General features: G+C 37.6%; 1 protein-coding gene and 5 non-coding genes across 6 annotated transcripts in view; 5 read left to right on the top strand and 1 right to left on the bottom strand.

Moving 5' to 3' along the window:
- The first annotated feature begins 516 nt into the window (after positions 1 to 516).
- On the top strand, positions 517 to 588 carry trnag-ucc. Its single transcript has one exon. It is a non-coding gene; the product is annotated as a tRNA-Gly (tRNA).
- A 268-nt stretch (positions 589 to 856) lies between these two features.
- trnag-ucc lies at positions 857 to 928 on the top strand. The gene has a single exon. It is a non-coding gene; the product is annotated as a tRNA-Gly (tRNA).
- Positions 929 to 1,305: 377 nt separating this feature from the next.
- trnag-ucc lies at positions 1,306 to 1,377 on the top strand. Its single transcript has one exon. It is a non-coding gene; the product is annotated as a tRNA-Gly (tRNA).
- Positions 1,378 to 1,707: 330 nt separating this feature from the next.
- Positions 1,708 to 1,779, top strand: trnag-ucc. The gene has a single exon. It is a non-coding gene; the product is annotated as a tRNA-Gly (tRNA).
- Positions 1,780 to 2,219: 440 nt separating this feature from the next.
- Positions 2,220 to 2,291, top strand: trnag-ucc. The gene has a single exon. It is a non-coding gene; the product is annotated as a tRNA-Gly (tRNA).
- Positions 2,292 to 4,932: 2,641 nt separating this feature from the next.
- The window catches only part of cdh7a (cadherin 7a), a 112,869-nt gene continuing 99,638 nt past the window's right edge, over positions 4,933 to 18,163 (bottom strand). The window contains exon 12 of the mRNA XM_037757444.1: positions 4,933 to 6,768. Within this exon, the coding sequence (XP_037613372.1) occupies positions 6,254 to 6,768 (515 nt within the window). The 3' untranslated portion in view covers positions 4,933 to 6,253. The remainder of the gene's footprint in view (positions 6,769 to 18,163) is intronic.

Raw genomic sequence — 18,163 nt, 5'->3', positions numbered from 1 at the left:
GCACTTAAAAAATCTCAGATGTTTTGTTTTTGCCAGGTTCAAAGCTTTGGAAACTATGTCAATACCTGTAAGGAGATGGCATATTTACCAAGAAAAGATGCATAACAAGTTCATTGCAATCTCTTGCATCACTATGAATTATACTGTCAGTTGTATTCATGAACCCCTGAGTGCTGTCGAGAAGTCGGCTACTTTTGAACCCAAATTTAGATTGTTGTGGGTCACCAACTGAGTTCCATTTGCACACTCAAAAACAGTTATCGCTGAGATTTAAAAATGACAAAATGGAAGAACCAATGCGGGTTGATTCTGGTTTCGATATGTTCTCTTTTGCGGCTGAAATTTTAGCAGATTCAATAGTATAGTTAGTTAGTATAGTTTTCAAATATAAAGCAAAATTGCCAACTGTTATGTTGTCAATACCACCTTCAAATACAAGGAAGCCATGGCCCAGTCTGAGCCCTACATAGTATAGTATGTCTTTAAAATTCGTAGTAAAATATATATGAAAAGACAGCGATGGTGGTATAGTGGTGAGCATAGCTGCCTTCCAAGCAGTTGACCCGGGTTCGATTCCCTGCCATCGCAGTTGTTTAAAAAGTCCTTTAAGTCTAAAAAAGGTCATAGTGTATAGTGTTGAAAAAATTCATAGTATGGTATGTCGAAAAAAGTCATAGTGTAGTATGTCGTAAAAAGTCATTTAAAAGTCATACTATAGCATGTCGAAAAAAGTCATAAAAAAAATGTCTAATAGTATGTTGAAAAAAAGTTATAAAAAAAGTCGTGGAAAAAATTCATATAAAGACATAGTACAGTATGTCTTTGAAATTCGTAGTAAAATATATAGGAAAAGACAGCGATGGTGGTATAGTGGTGAGCATAGCTGCCTTCCAAGCAGTTGACCAGGGTTCGATTCCCGGCCATTGCAGTTGTTTAAAAAGTCCTTTAAGTCTAAAAAAAAGTCATAGTGTATTGTGTTGAAAAAAGTCATAGTGTAGTATGTCGTAAAAAGTCATTTAAAAGTCATACTATAGCATGTCGAAAAAAGTTATAAAAAAAGTCATAGTATGGCATGTGGAAAAAAGTCATAACATTTTTTCGAATAGTATGTCGTAAAAAGTCATAGTATAGTATGTCGTAAAAAGTCATAAAAAATGTCGAATAGTATGTCGAAAAAAAGTCATAGTATAATAGTCGAAAAAAGTTATAAAAAAAGTTGTGGAAAAAAGTCATTAAAAAAAATTCATAAAAAGACATAGTATAGTATTTCTTTGAAATTCGTAGTAAAATATATAGGAAAAGACAGCGATGGTGGTATAGTGGTGAGCATAGCTGCCTTCCAAGCAGTTGACCCGGGTTCGATTCCCGGCCATCGCAGTTGTTTAAAAAGTCCTTTAAGTCTAAAAAAAGTCATAGTGTATAGTGTTGAAAAAATTCATAGTATGGTATGTCGAAAAAAGTCATAGTATGTTGAAAACAGTCATAGTGTAGAATGCTGTAAATGTCATTTTATAGCATGTCGAAAAAAAAGTTATAAAAAATGTTTAATAGTATGTCGTATAGTATGTCGTATAATATGTCGTATAGTATGTCGAAAAAAGTTATAAAAAAAGTTATACTTGTGGAAAAAAGTCATAAAAAAAAAATTCATAAAAAGACAGTACAGTATGTCTTTAAAATTCATAGTAAAATATATAGGAAAAGACAGCGATGGTGGTATAGTGGTGAGCATAGCTGCCTTCCAAGCAGTTGACCCGGGTTCGATTCCCGGCCATCGCAGTCTTTTAAAAAGTCCTTTAAGTCTAAAAAAAGTCATAGTGTATAGTGTTGAAAAAATTCATAGTATGGTATGTCGAAAAAAGTCATAGTGTAATATGTCGTAAAAAGTCATTTAAAAGTCATACTATAGCATGTTGAAAAAAGTCATAAACAATTGTCGAATAGTATGTAAAAAAAAAGTCATAGTATATTATGTCGAAAAAAGTCATAGTATAGTATAGTATGTCGTAAAAAGTCATTTAAAAGTCATACTATAGCATGTCGAAAAAAGTCATAGTGTAGTATGCTGTAAATGTCATATTATAGCATGTCATAAAAAAATGTCGTATAGTATGTCGAAAAAAGTTATACTTGTGGAATAAAGTCATAAAAAAAAATTCATATAAAGACATAGTACAGTATGTCTTTACAATTCGTAGTAAAATATATAGGAAAAGACAGCGATGGTGGTATAGTGGTGAGCATAGCTGCCTTCCAAGCAGTTGACCCGGGTTCGATTCCCGGCCATCGCAGTTGTTTAAAAAGTCCTTTAAGTCTAAAAAAAGTCATAGTGAATATTGTTAAAAGTGAGTAAAAAGTAAAAAAAAATTGCATTGTAGGGATGTCAAAAAAGTCATTTTATAGCATGTCGAAAAAACTGATAAAAAAAGTCATAGTATAGCAAGTCGAAAAAAGTCATAAAAAAGTCATAATATAGCATGTAAAAAAAAATGTCATAGTAAAGTGTGAGTAAAAAGTAAAAAAAAAAATTGTATTATAGGATGTCAAAAAAAGTCAGTATAGTATATTGAAAAAAGTCATAGTATAGCATGTCTAAAAAAAGTGATAAAAAGTCCAAATATAGTATGTCTAAAAAAAGTCATAGTATAGTATGGGTAAAAAGTAAAAAAAAAAATGGTATTATAGGATGTCGAAAAAAGTAAAAAAAAAATAATATTATAGGATTTAAAAAAAAGTCAGTACAGCATGTCGAAAAAAGTCATAGTATAATGTCGTAAAAAGTTATAAAAAGTAAAAATGTAGTATGTCAAAAAAAAGTAACAGTAGCAGATAATCAGTTTAAATTGTTAGCTTAAAGTAGCAGATAATCAGTTGAAATTGTTCGCTAAGAGTAGCAGATAAACAGTTGAAATTGTTCGCTAAGAGTAGCAGATAAACTGTTGAAACATCACTTCAGTCTCTACAAACGATATTGGCACACAAAGAAACGTCTTAAAACAGTGTTATTATTACCATACACGCACACTATGCTTATGCTTCCTTGTCAGGTAGATTCAGTATTTGAACTCACCTCCTCTCTTCCTCTGACGTCATGACCCAGGCCTGGCTCGCTCCTCAGATGGGCGATGGTGAGCCTCACAGTAATCACACGTGCCTCTCTACAAAATGCTCATCAAAAAGAAATATGAAAAATACATTTTCTCCCACTCCCTCCTCCTCTCTGGTCTCTGGAGCTCCCCTAATGCAAAGTAGGACACACGGGATGCATGAGCAGAAGGTAACGGAACCTCGCTGAACTGCTGCGTCTAGGCCTCTCTTTCTACATAGAGTTTGCCTTTCATAATGGCCATTTCATTACATTATCAATGTTGTTTATATTTATTTTAGACAGAAAAGGGTTAAAAAGTACAACAGAGTATTAGGGCCACATTGAGGAAAAGAAAATCTGAGATTTCGAGAATAAAGTCGTAATGTTACGTGAATAAAGTCATACATTTCTGAGAAAAAAATTCGTAATATAACAAGAATAAAGTCATACATTTCCGAGAAAAAATTCGTAATATAACAAGAATAAAGTCGTAATTTTACGAGAAAAAAAGTTGTAATATTACGAGAATAAAGTCGAAATTTTACGAGAAAAAAAGTGATATTACTAGAATAAAGTCGTAATTTTACGAGAAAAAAAGTGATAATATTACGAGAATAAAGTCGTAATTTAACAAGAAAAAAAGTCGTAATATTACAAGAAAAAAGTTGTAATTTTACGAGAAAAAAAATCGTAATATTACGAGAATAAAGTCGCAATTTTACGAGAAAAAGTCGTAATATAACGAGAATAGAGTTGTAATTTTACAAGAAAAAAAGTCGTAATATTACAAGAATAAAGTCGTAATTTTACGAGAAAAAAAGTTGTAATTTTACGAGAAAAAAAATCGTAATATTACGAGAATAAAGTCGCAATTTTACGAGAAAAAGTCGTAATATAACGAGAATAGAGTTGTAATTTTACGAGAAAAAAAGATGTAATTTTACGAGAAAAAAAATCGTAATATTACGAGAATAAAGTCGCAATTTTACGAGAAAAAGTCGTAATATAACGAGAATAGAGTTGTAATTTTACGAGAAAAAAGTTGTAATTTTACGAGAAAAAAAGTCAGAATATTACAAGAATAAAGTCGCAATTTTACGAGAAAAAAGTCGTAATATAACGAGAATAGAGTTGTAATTTTACGAGAAAAAAATCGTAATATTACGAGACTAAAGTCGTAATTTTGCGAGAAAAAAAGGTTTATTTGCTTTACTAGTGCAGACAGTGCCTGTTCAGAACGGGCTGAATGTTGACCTGTGCTGTTGCGGCTCATACAAACAACTTCACTCTCGACACTGCGCTTCCTTGAATCCTAGGCAATACACCTGCCATGAGTTGAGTCACACAACCAGGTCGCTGTTATGCTTGATTTATGCTTGCCGTATCCACGAGTGTTTTTCGCCCGTCAGCGCACATCCAACTTCTCTAACTACGTAGATGGGCGGCGAAAATGGAGAACTTCGAGGAGCTTTGAAAATGTCTGTTTGCCGCAAGGTGAAATCCGCACAAGATCCAAACGCTTCCTTGTCACGATTCCACGTCAGCTCATGTCCATGTGGCCGAAAGTATAACCGAAGCTTTGACGTAACCACTGCCGTTATAAAGTACAGCATGGATTAAATTAGCAGAGGTATTTTGCTGGCAGTAATGTTATTAGTCTTATAAGTTAGTATCAAGTCTGACACCGAGGAAATACCGTCCTACTCACGGGGGAAAAACACACACAGGTCGCGGCTTGTGAAGCCAATTGTTAAGTAGATCGAATGAGCGGTTCTCGAGATATGCGAATAACGCACAGACACACAGAGATTCCTTGCTTGACTGATAGAAATCCCTTCAGTCTGTTAAGGAACTGAATGTCAATTTTATTTTCAGCAAAAAGGATAAAAACATCATTTGCACAATTCTGCCTCTTCCAAATAAATAATACATATCGGTTGTACACCCAATTAATTTGTTTAAGCTGGAAAAACAAATGATCATACAGTGTGTCCTTTCACCATCAATTAACAAACAAACCATGAACATTATTCATCTCATTTCTGAATGACAATAAATGCCGGACTCTTCAAAACTACAGAAGCAATTTACTTACAAACTTCACCCAGTTAAGGACTGTCACTTCAGAAACACATTCTTTTTTTCTAGAGTCTAGTTGGTGTGAATCTCGCTATCAAGCACAACAAGGACTGATCCTTCAACAAAGCTGTCTCTTGTAGCAGACGTTCCCAGGTCCCAACCGCCTCGTACAAAAGCAGAACAACCGAATCCTGACATTTTATAGCTCAGAAATCATACATTGGACTTGTCAATAGAAAGACGGAACAAAAAACAGACTCAGACAAACACTACATTGCAACATCTGCAAAATGTATTGTTAGGAGAATAAGATAAATTATACGTTCCTGTTTCACCCAGTGGAGACATCAAAGACGTGTCATTCTTTTTATTATTTGCACAGCATGTCTTCACATCACTTCCTTAGCACATCAACTACTTGTTTATACTGTATGAGTGCAGCTGAACTTTTCATATAGAGGTACGAGTCCATGAATAATGTGGAAAATGTTTATGAAAAACAGCTTCTCATTACCTTGATCCCCAACCAAGAAAAAAAAAAGAAGAAGAAAATAAACCCCACGGAAATTGTTGTCAAATTTCCTCTGAACAGTCAAGTGACTGCTGATTAGCCGCCAGGGACGCAGCATTTCATGAGAAACGTTTTTTTTTTTTTAGCACAAAGATAGCAAAGGAATGCATCAAAGCAAGAGAGCTGGGCCCGTGCCCATCGCTGGAATGAAAGGACAGGTGCCTCCTCGTATAAATACTCCAACATGTATGCATCCTGCAGTCAATGGTTGGACTGGAGCCCAAGATCTGAAACCTTTAATGTCTTTTGCACACAAGGTCTCCTCCTCAGTCAAGCCACTTTTGAAGTCCGTGTCAAAACTCACCATGGCACGCTTTTCAAAAATCCACACAAGGAGGTAAACAAACCAAAAACCTTTGAAGTCAAAGTGTTTTTCTTTCAATCTCTCTTGTGTTGTCTTTGAATCTTTTCCTCTGGTGCGCTAAGGCAGACAAAATCATTTTCTCTGACAATAAATTACTCGTATTTTTTTTTTTTTTCAAAGTCTGAGAAATGTTAAGAGAGACACCTAGGGGCTATGAGAAGACACTGGTGCCGTCGCTGTTGCCGTACAGGTCGGCCAGCTTTTTGAAGCGTGGTCCCCAGTTGCTGAGATAGTCATAGTTCTGATCTGAGTCTGTACTTAGTGACTCCAAAGAGCTTAGTGACTCGGCAACAGAGCCGCTGCCTTCAAAAGCGTATGTCTGCAGAGAGTCATACGGGGGAGCTGACGGGTCCACATCAGCATCCTTAAGTCGCTCCCAAATAAACTCTCGAAACACCACGTTGTCTGGCAGGGATTTATAGGACGGGCGAGTAGTTGATGGGTAATGAAAGAAGGTGGGAGTATCTGGTGTGACGTCTCGCCTGACGCTGGGGTCTCTGATGACGTTCAGGTTGCGGAGGGTAACCATGTCAAAGGCCTCCGTGTCCTCCTCTCCCCCGCCCTCGTCGTCGTAGCGGACGATGTTCTCTCTTATGTCCCTCTCCTCCTCGAGAATCAGGGGCTCCTTCCTCCTCCGACGCATTGTCACAATTAGCAGAACCATCACTGTGAGAAAGAAGAGATGTCGGAGTCAACATTAATTGACAACATGCGACAGTGATTCCAGACAAGGGGGGCTCGTACTCCAGGGGGTACTGATGCAGTTGTCAGACGTATGTGGAGGGATGCAGAGTAGCTCAGCTAAGTTTATAATATATACATATATACACACATACAGATAAAGATATATATCTATATCAGATGTAAAAGGGGCGGCTATGGCTCCAGTCCACAATGTCGAAGTGTCCTTGGGCAAGACACTGAACCTCAAATTGCTCCCGCTGTGCCATCAGTGTGTTTATGAATATTTAGATTAAATCCTGATGGGCAGGTTGGCACCTCACATGGTGTATGATTGTGTGTGAATGGGTGAATGCTCACATGTGGGTAAAGTGCTTTGAGTGGTCAAAAGAGTAGAAAGGCACTTTATAAATACAAGTCCATAAATACAAGTCCGAAATTGTTAGCTAAAAGTAGCATATAAACGGTTGAAATTATTAGCTTAAAGTACTGGATAAACGCATGAAATTGTATGCTAAAAGTAGCGGGTTAAAACGGTTGAAATTATTAGCTTAAAGTAGTGGATAAATGGTTGAAACATCCAGCTTCAGTCTCTCCAAATAGTAGTGGTACAAATGCAAACTGGAACCACTCAAACATTGACAGTTAAATTGTTCTGAATTGTAAAGAAATATGACTGTAGGCTAACAATATCCACTTTTATGTAACTGTCAGTGTTAGATAACATCCTGTTTAAAATCAAATGAACACATTTGAAACACGTCTGCGGTGTCAGTGAAGACGTATTTGAGTTCATCTGGCAGGGCTGTGGGGGTAAGATTTGACTAAAAAGGTTTGAAAACCACTGCATCGTAAAAAAACAAAAATCAAAATTGAATTTACAAAACTAAATTTGCAATGTAATATATTATGCCCCTCTGTGGTTTCCACCACCTACATTTCGCTTCAAGACTTGTACAAAACTCCACCAAACTGGAATCTGCGTCCCTCTGAGATCTTACCAGGAGCCCTCCTCCAGCCCCTGTCCCCTCTCCCATACATTATTGCTGAAAATAACTCTACGCCCAAGCAAACTGGCAAATGTCTAATGATCCTCTATCCATCAATGTCAAGCTGGTGCCAGTGAAATATCGCTCCGTGGGCCCATATTTCTTTTTCCTCCTCGACGTCGAGCTACTGCAGGCAGCCGGGAAAGAGGCCTAGGAACCGAATTCAAACACCACTTCACACGCTCTAATAAGGGAGCAAATGGAAGAGATGGAAGGGAGGAAAGTGTCACATGGAAAGGCTGCAGGAGATGAATGGGTAGCTCTCTGTTGGCTATTTGGTGCCTGCTGGTACCCAACAGTTTTTTTGTGAAATACTTGGAATGGTCCCTCCACAGTCTTCCACCACTAATATCCGTGACACCTTTTTTTTTTAGCACTTTAAGACAGGACGCCAAACATTTCTGTGGAAGATTGTTTCCTTTAATTTTAGAAACTGGAGTCGTTTTAAATTCTATTCGATTCAGTATGGCTTCTCCAAAGTGAATTACAAAGTGGCACATTGAAATAGAATATTCTCAGTGCTTTCCAGCAAAGCTCTTTAGGGTTTAATGCCTAGAAGGCAGCCACGATGCTTCACAGACTGGAAGCGGGCCAATATCCAATCACGTCCTACTAGGATGAGCAGGTGGATGGCCGGGCATACAAATAGTGAGTCTGTGTCAGGTACCAAGGGTCCTGTAAGAAACGATTTCCAGCCCAGACTGTTCAGCAAACACGCAACTGAGATACCACTCATCATAACACATTTTCTCATGATGTACACAAAATAAAAAAAAACACAGAAGCAAAGGAGATCAATTTAGTGTTACAACGGCTTTTTGCTGTAATTGAATTGTTTAAATGATCTACTCGGCACAAATCGATACCGAACAAGGTGAGTTTTCTCTGCTGCCCTTTTCTTACCAACATGCATCATTGAATGCACTTTCTCATTAGAGCGTTTTTTTTTTTTTCTCTCCATGTGCTGTGTGATTCTGGAGAAACAGGGACTGATTATTCACTCATTTTCTCTGTGCTGCATTGCAATTTCTAAGAGAGGTATCAATCAGCAACTTTCTGAAATTAAAGGATGTTTAAATATGGATTTCTGCCAGGTAGATCATGTTTACAGTAGTGTCATTCTTGTATTAAAAAACAAAGGCTTAAAGGCCCTTAAAACACATTTTCTCATTAAGCTTTTTACTAAATAAGTCCTACATGAATGCAACATTTTCTGCACAAGTTGGAACAGTTTTGGTTATGAGAGATTTCTGTATTTGTGTTTTTCCCTGTGCTCTTCTAACTGGTTTGAAATGGGCGGGACTCAGTTGGTACAATGTGATGTCATGTACCTTTATGCACCAATCAGGATTTAGCAACACTTGAATTAAAATAAAGGCCACTGTCAATCAAATGGGATCAAACCACATGCTCAAAGTCCTCAAGAAGCACTTTAGCTTTAGTTTTTTTCTCTGTTAAACTCTTAATAAACAGCACGTAAGTATATATTTTTTAATTCAAACTTGTAGGTAACTTAGTTTTAACTATTTATTGTTATAAGAAATTATTTTTCGGTTTACGTTTTTCAGGGGTTTTAAAGCACGTACATGTGCATGGGTGAAAAAGAGGCCAAAGTGACGGATAAACGCTTGAAATTGTTGTTATTATTGTGTAAAAGAAGGAGATAAAAGCTTGATTGTTAGCTAAAAGTAGCGGATAAACGGTTGAGATTGTTGCTGTGGTTGCTGAAGTTGTCTCACACTAATCAGGCGAATGAAACTCCCTCAGCTAAATCACTGACAAAAAGTATTCTGAATCAAACTATCAATATAAATTATATAATTTGTCAACTGATTGTTATTGAAAAATGACTTTACAGTCAATTGTTACTGTGAGGCCATTCATAACAGATCATGCTGCCACAGTTTAGGCTCTGATTAACAACTTGATTTGATGGGAGATTAATTAACCAGCTGTTCAGTATCCGCTGTACATATAAAAACAGCATGGCGGGGTTTTCAGGGCCAAGTCATACACCAAGCCGGACAGAACATTTTTCACATACAGATCAGAGGATATGATCTGTATATAATTTATGGAACTTATCAGCAATCATGGTGCCTCATTTAGAAAAACTCAAACCACTTTTGTCTCAATTACTCTACTACTTATGTATAACAATAAGGTTGGTATGTGTAAGTTATATCACATGCAACTTAGTGATCTCCATTTTTCCAAAACACTTTAACTACTAGGTGTTGCAACAAATGATTATTTTCATCATTGATTAATCTTAATCTCAATTGATCAAATCATTGTTTGGTCTATAAAATGTCAGAAAATAGTAAAAATTGACCATCGCATTGAGTCAAGGATACTGTATGTCTTCAAATTGCTTGTTTTGTCTGACTAACAGTCCAAAGCTCAAACTTTACGGTGACATAAAACAGAGAAAAACAGCAAATCCTCACATTTGAGAAGCTGTAACAAGGAAGTGTTTTCCTTTTTTTTCTTAATAAATGGCTTAAACAATTGATTGATTGTGAAAATAGTTGCAACTGACTACTGTTTCAGCTCCAGTTTCTGAGTTAAAATGTGTGACTACGAGAGCAGAGAATAAGAAGCACGGAAGAGAGAAGGCAAGAAAATAAAGGTGTCTAGACGGAGGTCCCATGCGTCCTCATCAACATGACAGATATCACTCTCCTGCATGGAAGACATCGCAATGAAATGCATTCTCCACCACAACTTGATGAAGGACATAGAAACAATCAGAATCTGCAAACACAAATCCTCCATGTTATTGGCTTCTTTATCAGCGGCGGCTGTATGTTTGCTGCATGATTCAAACAGCTTTTATGGTTTCTTTGTTGTCGCTGATGTTATCTGTCACACAGTGTATCCGTCCGGATTATGTGCCTGTGCTTCTTTATTTTGTTCTATGTATCTTTCTGCCAGCTGTTAGCGTTTCTTTCTCTAAATTCCCTTACAAGAGGTCTTTTTAGCTCCTGCCAGGCTGTCATTATGAAGACAAATCTGCTCTTAATTGACTTGCTAAGTTTACAAAAAAAAAGGGCTGATTTCCTTTTCTTCTTTTATTTTTAGCACGTCAACCAGTGTGATAGCAAATAATTACACTGTTTAAACACACAAATCCGTAGGTTACAATGAGCACAGTGGAGCTTAAAGATCAGATCTGGAAAACATAAATTAGTCTTGCTGTCTGAATACAGACTGCATAAATAGAGACACGGACAGAGGGGCTAACGCGGGAGACAGACAGTAAAATAAGAGGCAGATGAATGGACATGAAGATTTATAGAATGAGTCTGATAAGCAAAACTCAGACAGAAATAACTGTCTGGAGATTTGGAGTGCTACGTAATGTCCTAATTGGCCCTCTGGAGGATTGAGCCATACCTGACCTGTACTGGGGGGAAAAAAGGCACTGGATTTTAACAAGATAATGATCGTCTCAGTAGTTTAGATGACTGTATCATTAAAAATGTATTTACAAAAACAAACAAGGACAGAGAAAAATATAGATATTACTGCAAAGAGTACAGGACAAGCTCTGTAATTAAATCTAAAAATATCAGCCTATGATTAATGACCACTTAGCTTATGTGCACGCAGCTCTGTGAGGGTTTAAAGGCAGCCAGGTGGAAACTGCTCACTTTATATCAGCCGTTGTGATTGAAGCTCTCAGAGACAACTGATGAATCCTAAGACGAGTACAGGAGTGGCACTCTGAAGAGCCCTCCACTCACAGCTTCGTATTGTAGTTATTAGACTGATGACAGGTGGGAGAGCGTGTGATGGAGGCAAGAAAAGGAAGATTTAAGAGTGTGTACTTCAGTACAATTTTGTGTTCTTTAGTTGAGTATTTCCATTTTATGCTACTTTGTACTTCTATTTCACTACATTTGTATTTTTTACTTCTCTATCTTCAGATTATTAATACAAAATATGCATAATTTATGATATAATACTATATGTTAAGCTACCCAGCAGTATATGAATTCATTAAATTAGATCCACCTTCACCAGCTGCAACATTAAATTGATGAACACATGAATGCATGACTAAAAATATTATAATAATATAATACAAATTATTCTGAAATGAGCCAAATGAGTACATTTACTTTTGGTACTTTAAGTATATTTTTACATACTTGAGCTTTACTTAAGATTTTTTTTATAACAGAGTATGCTGTATTACTACTTTTATTTAAGTAAAAGATGTGAATACTTGTGTATAATTGTACTTAAATATCATCTGCAAAATGTACTCAAAATATCAAAAGTACTCAGTATGCAGAAAAATTACCGCCATGGGTGTTATATCTTTATATATTCTATTATTGGTTAATTATTATTGACGCTTTGCTTTTGTACGTGGTTTAGTTGGAAGTTCTATAACGAAGTACAATATTACAGCAGAAGTATAAAGTAATACATAATGGAAATACTTAAAGGTGCAGTGTGTAGGATTTGGCAGCATCTAGTGGTGCGGTTGCAGATTGCAGCCAACTGAGTATCCCTCCGCTCACTCCTCCCTTTCCAAGACTGCGGTAACGTGAACCGCTGATTGCAAAACCATGGTAACGCTGTTCGCCTCGCTCAGAGGCCATCCTTACCATACTAACACTACTTTAGGAGCAACCAAAGTCAGACGGCGGAGTTTCACAAGCGTGTCGGAGAACTACGGTGGCCTTCAGGTAATGTTAAAACATGACAGGCTCTCTCTAGAGCCAGTGTTTGGATTGTCTGTAGAAACATGGCGGACTGCGTGAAGAGGACCCCCCCTACATAGATATGAAGGACTCATTCAAGCTAACGAAAACACAACGATTCTTAGTTTCAGGTGATTATACACCAAATAAAAAATATAGTTAGGAATATTATATTCCGTTTCTGCTAATAGATCCCCTAAAATGTTACACACTGTTCCTTTAAAAGCATCTGAGGACGACAGCAGCTCGGGTCTTATTTTCCGACTCGCGTCTCATCCAAAACGATACAATCACACGCAATCACAGCCTCAATTGCTACCTACAGATTGAAAGAGGTATTGATGGAGGAGCATCAAGGAAGATCAGCACATGGGCTGATAATACAAGGGAAGAAGGGAGGAGGAGGGGGGGAGGAATATGCACAAAGAGGAAACAGAGAAAAGAAGGAAAGAGGCTGATCCAATTGAGCAAAACAGACTGATGGGGACAGCTGAGGACACACAAAACACAGAGAAAAGGCGACTTGGAGGTATATTAAACAGGAGGCCATTAGTTCTAAGCCTGTGGCCTGAGGTCACGCCGAGCAGAATAGAGCCAGCTTTCATTAGCGATACCAGGTTCAGGGCTGCACCGCCACACATTTCCCCCTGTTGCTCTTTGGAAGTTTTCATTTATCAAGTGAAGTATTCTCTGTTGCAATAAAAGGAAGGCAAAGTCCAAGGGGACTGGAATAAAAAAGCAAAGTTGACCCCATCAAAGAACTCATTCCAGTTATTGTATATATGCTGTTTGGATCCTCCTCAGCTCTCAATGAAGATCACCTAAGCGTTAAACGACGACTCTGCCCTGATGTGGCGACGCTTTGTCTGTGGGTTTTATGAGCAATAACGCAGGCGGGAGGTGACGGCTCTGCGCTGCATCATCTTTAAGGTTATGTTAATGAATTCTCATTTACAAGTGTCGTTGCTTCACATCTCGGTGTTGCACTTGAAAGCAGAAGCAAAAAAGCCCATCCTTGAAATGCAGTATTCCATACCGTACTTCACTCTATGACCTCCATGAAAAACTATAATTAAGTTTATAAAATACACTGAAACATATCTGGGGGAAGGAACCATGAGAGCTCCTTTTAGGAGGGGAAATGATCTAAAATCTCATCACTGACTCAGGCAGCCTTCAGGCACTGCTTTCTCTCAATGAAATTACACTTTATTTTTCAGTATGGTGTGCTCAAACGCAGAGGAGCACTGTCATATAAATGACACATACTCATAACTGGCAATAGAAGGTTTTAATAAAGGCTGCTGGAGACTTAAACATAAAGTATAAATACTTACTAGCCCCTTATGTTTAAGGGTGATTTCACAAGCCAACATTTAATCTGTTTTAATCAAACTGGTGTGGTTCGTTTGGGTAGTTGCGAACGCAGTAATCGTACTCTGGTGTGGACCAAAACAACCGGGCCAAGACGGTGGTTTCAGACCATTTCCAAGCGAACCAAAATGCAGGGTTATGGGCTGCCTGCGTGGGCATTTGTTGAGATGGTCACAGGTAAACGACTGGTTAACATGAGTGGGAGAGGACTGACTTTGACTTCTGCAGAAGGCCGATGTTTGTTTGACATCAGGGCCAAAGAGAACATACAAAATTTGCTAAATAAAGACCACAAAAATAGTAATGTTTATGAAGTCATTTGAGATAAAGTGGGGGAGAAGGGATTTGTGCGCAGAGTTGATCAGTGCAGAGTCAGAGTGAAAACACTTCGACAGCAATATTTCAAAGTCTGCGATTCCCTGCAGAGAAGTGGAAACTCTCCAGGCGAAAAAGATAAATTCGCTAATTCGTACATGCATCCTACGGCTAAGAATCCAATCAAGTGAACATATTCATATTAGGGCTGTCATTCGATTAAAATAGTTAATCGCGATTAATCACACATTTTTTCATCTGTTCAAAATGTACCTTAAAGGGAGATTTGTCAAGTATTTAATACTCTTATCAACATGGGCAAATATGCTGCTTTATGCAAATGTATGTATATATTTATTATTGGAAATCAATTAACAACACAGAACAATGGCAAATATTGTCCAGAAACCCTCACAGGTACTGCATTTAGCATTAAATATATGCTCAAATCATAACATGGCAAACTGCAGCCCAACAGGCAACAACAGCTGTCAGTGTGTCAGTGTGCTGACTTGACTATGACTTGCCCCCAAACTGCATGTGATTATCATAAAGTGGGCATGTCTGTAAAGGGGAGACTCGTGGGTACCCATAGAACCCATTTACATTCACATATATGAGGTCAGAGGTCAAGGGACCCCTTTGAAAATGGTCATGCCAGTTTTTCCTCGCCAAGTTTGGAGCACTATTTAACCTCCTTTGCTACAAGCTAGTATGACATGGTTGGTACCAATGGATTCATTAGTTTTTTTCTAGTTTCATATGACACCAGTATCTTCACTCTATCTTAGAGCCAGTGCATCTTTTGGACGAACAAAATTAGAATATCTTAAATCAAGTCAAGGTGACCACATCAGACCCACAGAATATATTTCATCATCTACTGGGTCCAGCTAAACACTCAAAATAGAAGTACTCCGCCAAAACCCAGTATACCGACTCCAGTTAATTGATCTGTTGGCAGGATTTCAGTGGTATTTTCCTTGTAAACATCCAGGCTGCTATTCAGCGCTGGCTGACCTGGGCCACATGTATTTACCAAAGAGGAAATGTGAGGGGAAGATATCTCCCTCCAGGTTTGACACGTGCAAGACCTCAAGATGCAACTCTGCTTTAGCAAAAGCTTCTCTCAGACATTCAACCGCCTGCAGAATGCATAACATCGAACATAAGTCTGAATGGGTTGTAGATACTGAGGTAAGCAGCATTTTGTAGTGCAGCACCTTATATCTAACATTACCTCCACTTAAATCTGAACTTAAATCTGAACTGTAAAGATTGTTGTCAGCGAAGCCTGCGAGCTACTTCAGGCAGACAACGCAAAAGTGATGCTTTATGTTGGAGTCTAGAGCTAGAGTGAAGATACGGGCATCATATGAAACTATATACCAACCATGTCATACTAGCTTGTTGCGAAGGAGGCTAATTAAAGGTCCAAACTTACGCTAAATTTTGGCAAGGAAAAACTGGCATGGCCATTTTCAAAGGGGTCCCTTGACCTCTGACCTCAAGATATGTGAATGTAAATGAGTTCTATGGGTACCCACGAGTCTCCTCTTTACAGGAATGCCCACTTTATGATAATCACATGCAGTTTGGGGCAAGTCATAGTCAAGTCAGCACACTGACACACTGACAGCTGTTGTTGCCTGTTGGGCTGCAGTTTGCCATGTTATGATTTGAGCATATTGTTTTATGTTAAATGCAGTACCTGTGAGGGTTTCTGGACAATATGTGTCATTGTTTTGTGTTGTTAATTGATTTACAATAATAAATATATACATACATTTGCATAAAGCAGCATATTTGCCCACTCCCATGTTGATAAGAGTATTAAATACTAGAAAAATCTCCCTTTAAAGTACATTTTGAACAGATAAAAGATGGACTAACTATGGACAAACATGCAATTAACTGCGAATAAATATTTCAATCGATTGACAGCCCTAGTATTTATACTTTCTTTTGCTAACATTAGATATTTACACAGCTAACAGCCGTATTTAGCATTACAGAAATGAGTTTGCCGGGGCGTTAGCAAACGTTAGTTGCCAAAATATGTTGCTAAGATGGAGAAGGTCTCGAACAAAGTTGATTTTCTCCTGATTTGTCCGTCTGAAAATGCCATTTTAGTGTCAGAATGTTCAGAAGATACTGTATGTGGCTGGTGAAAAATGGGTCCAATAGTTACTTTGGTATCTATGGGGCGAAAGAACCAGTCATAATCTGTGTTCATGTTAACGTCTCCCATCAGAGTTAATGGACTCAGGACCTGCCGCTAGACTCCTAAAGGGGCGGGGCAGCGGCGAATCCCACGGGACACAGATACAGGAAACGGACTCTCAGTGCACCATCTCTGTCTCTGCTTATACATATCAGGCTATAAAGCATCCTGTGATTTTATTCATATTTAGTTTTATTTTATTACATTTAAAAATAGAGGGTGGATGGAATATTTGAACATTCACAATTTTGTTATGTTTGTCATTAATATGTCATTTTGAGATATTGGAAGGGAGGTTATTTTTCATTTTAAATCAAATGGAAGGTCTAAAGAATATATTACTAACGCTGAGAAAGTGACTTTTTTATTGTATTTTATAATATAAAATAAACGATTCAGCCCCCTCCCCATAGATTATTTCTGTACAGTCCCTAATGTGATGCTGCTTCTGCAATGCCCATTTGCTTACTATCTGTAACGCTGCTGGTCATATTTCATACGCATAACAATGTTTACGCAGCGCTTTCTGCTGCTGCTTTCTGACATTCAGTGATTTGGTTTTGCTTGTCGTCTGTCACATTAGCCGTTAGGGCTAATCGACTTGGCGACAAACAAAGTATGGTTTTCCTGCTCTGTTGTTAGAAATGTGGGACTGCAGCAACTCCACCCAAAAAGGTTTCATCCTCACAGAGATCCAGCTGATCACTGCTTCACTTCACCGTGTTAATATCATCAACAGGCGATGACTTGGCTCTTTCAGGTGGTATTTGTGTGCTTGGCACCATCAGTAGCTATTAGCAGCTGAAACTGCTGGTTGTTTTATTGCTATACTGCAGATCTGCTTCGGGACGATGTCTTAGCTTTTGCTTGGTGCTAATTTCTGACTATGTGCTGCTGCCATCTATCTATTATGTATGATGTAATTGTCTTGACATTAAGTGCAAATTAAGGCATTATACTGAGCTGAGGTCGCTTTCTTTAAGTTGTTACTTAATTGCTCAGATCGGAGGACGGCGAGCAATGGTAAGTAGATTTATTCAAGTATTGTACTTCAGCACAATTTTGAAGTGCTTGTACCTTACTTGAGTATTTCCATTATATACTCATACTTCTACTGTAATATTGCACTTTGTTATAGAATAAACTACAAAACTGCATATAAAATACTTGAAATTAGTTCAAACTCGACCAAATAATAAAAGTAAAATTCTGCAAATAATCATTATTTTCATTGTCGGTTAATCTGTTGATTATTTTCTCAATTAATCAATTAGCTGTTTGGTCTATATGATGTTAGAAAATGGTGAAAAATGTGGATCAGTGTTTCCCAAAGCCCAAGATGACGTCCTCAAATGTCTTGTTTTGTCCAAAACTCAAAGATATTCAGTTCAGATATTCACATTTAAGAAGCTGGAATCAAAAAATTTTGACTTCTGTTTCTTAAAAAATTGCTCAAACTGATTAATCGATTACCAAAATAGTTGGCGATCAGTTCAATAGTTCAATAGTTGACAACTAATCGATTAATCGTTGCAGCTCTATAATCAACCAATAATAGAATATATAACGATATGACACTCATGGGAGAGATTTTTCTGCATATTGAGTACTTTTACTTTTGGTACTTTCAGTACATTTTGCAGATGATATTTAAGTACAATCATGAATGCAGGACTTTTACTTGTAATGGAGTATTTGTA

This window comes from Sebastes umbrosus, chromosome 21 (assembly GCF_015220745.1).
Source record: "Sebastes umbrosus isolate fSebUmb1 chromosome 21, fSebUmb1.pri, whole genome shotgun sequence".
Lineage (NCBI taxonomy): Eukaryota > Metazoa > Chordata > Actinopteri > Perciformes > Sebastidae > Sebastes > Sebastes umbrosus.
Note: the sequence above shows the minus strand (reverse complement) of the source record. Positions and strands in the feature narration are given on the sequence as shown.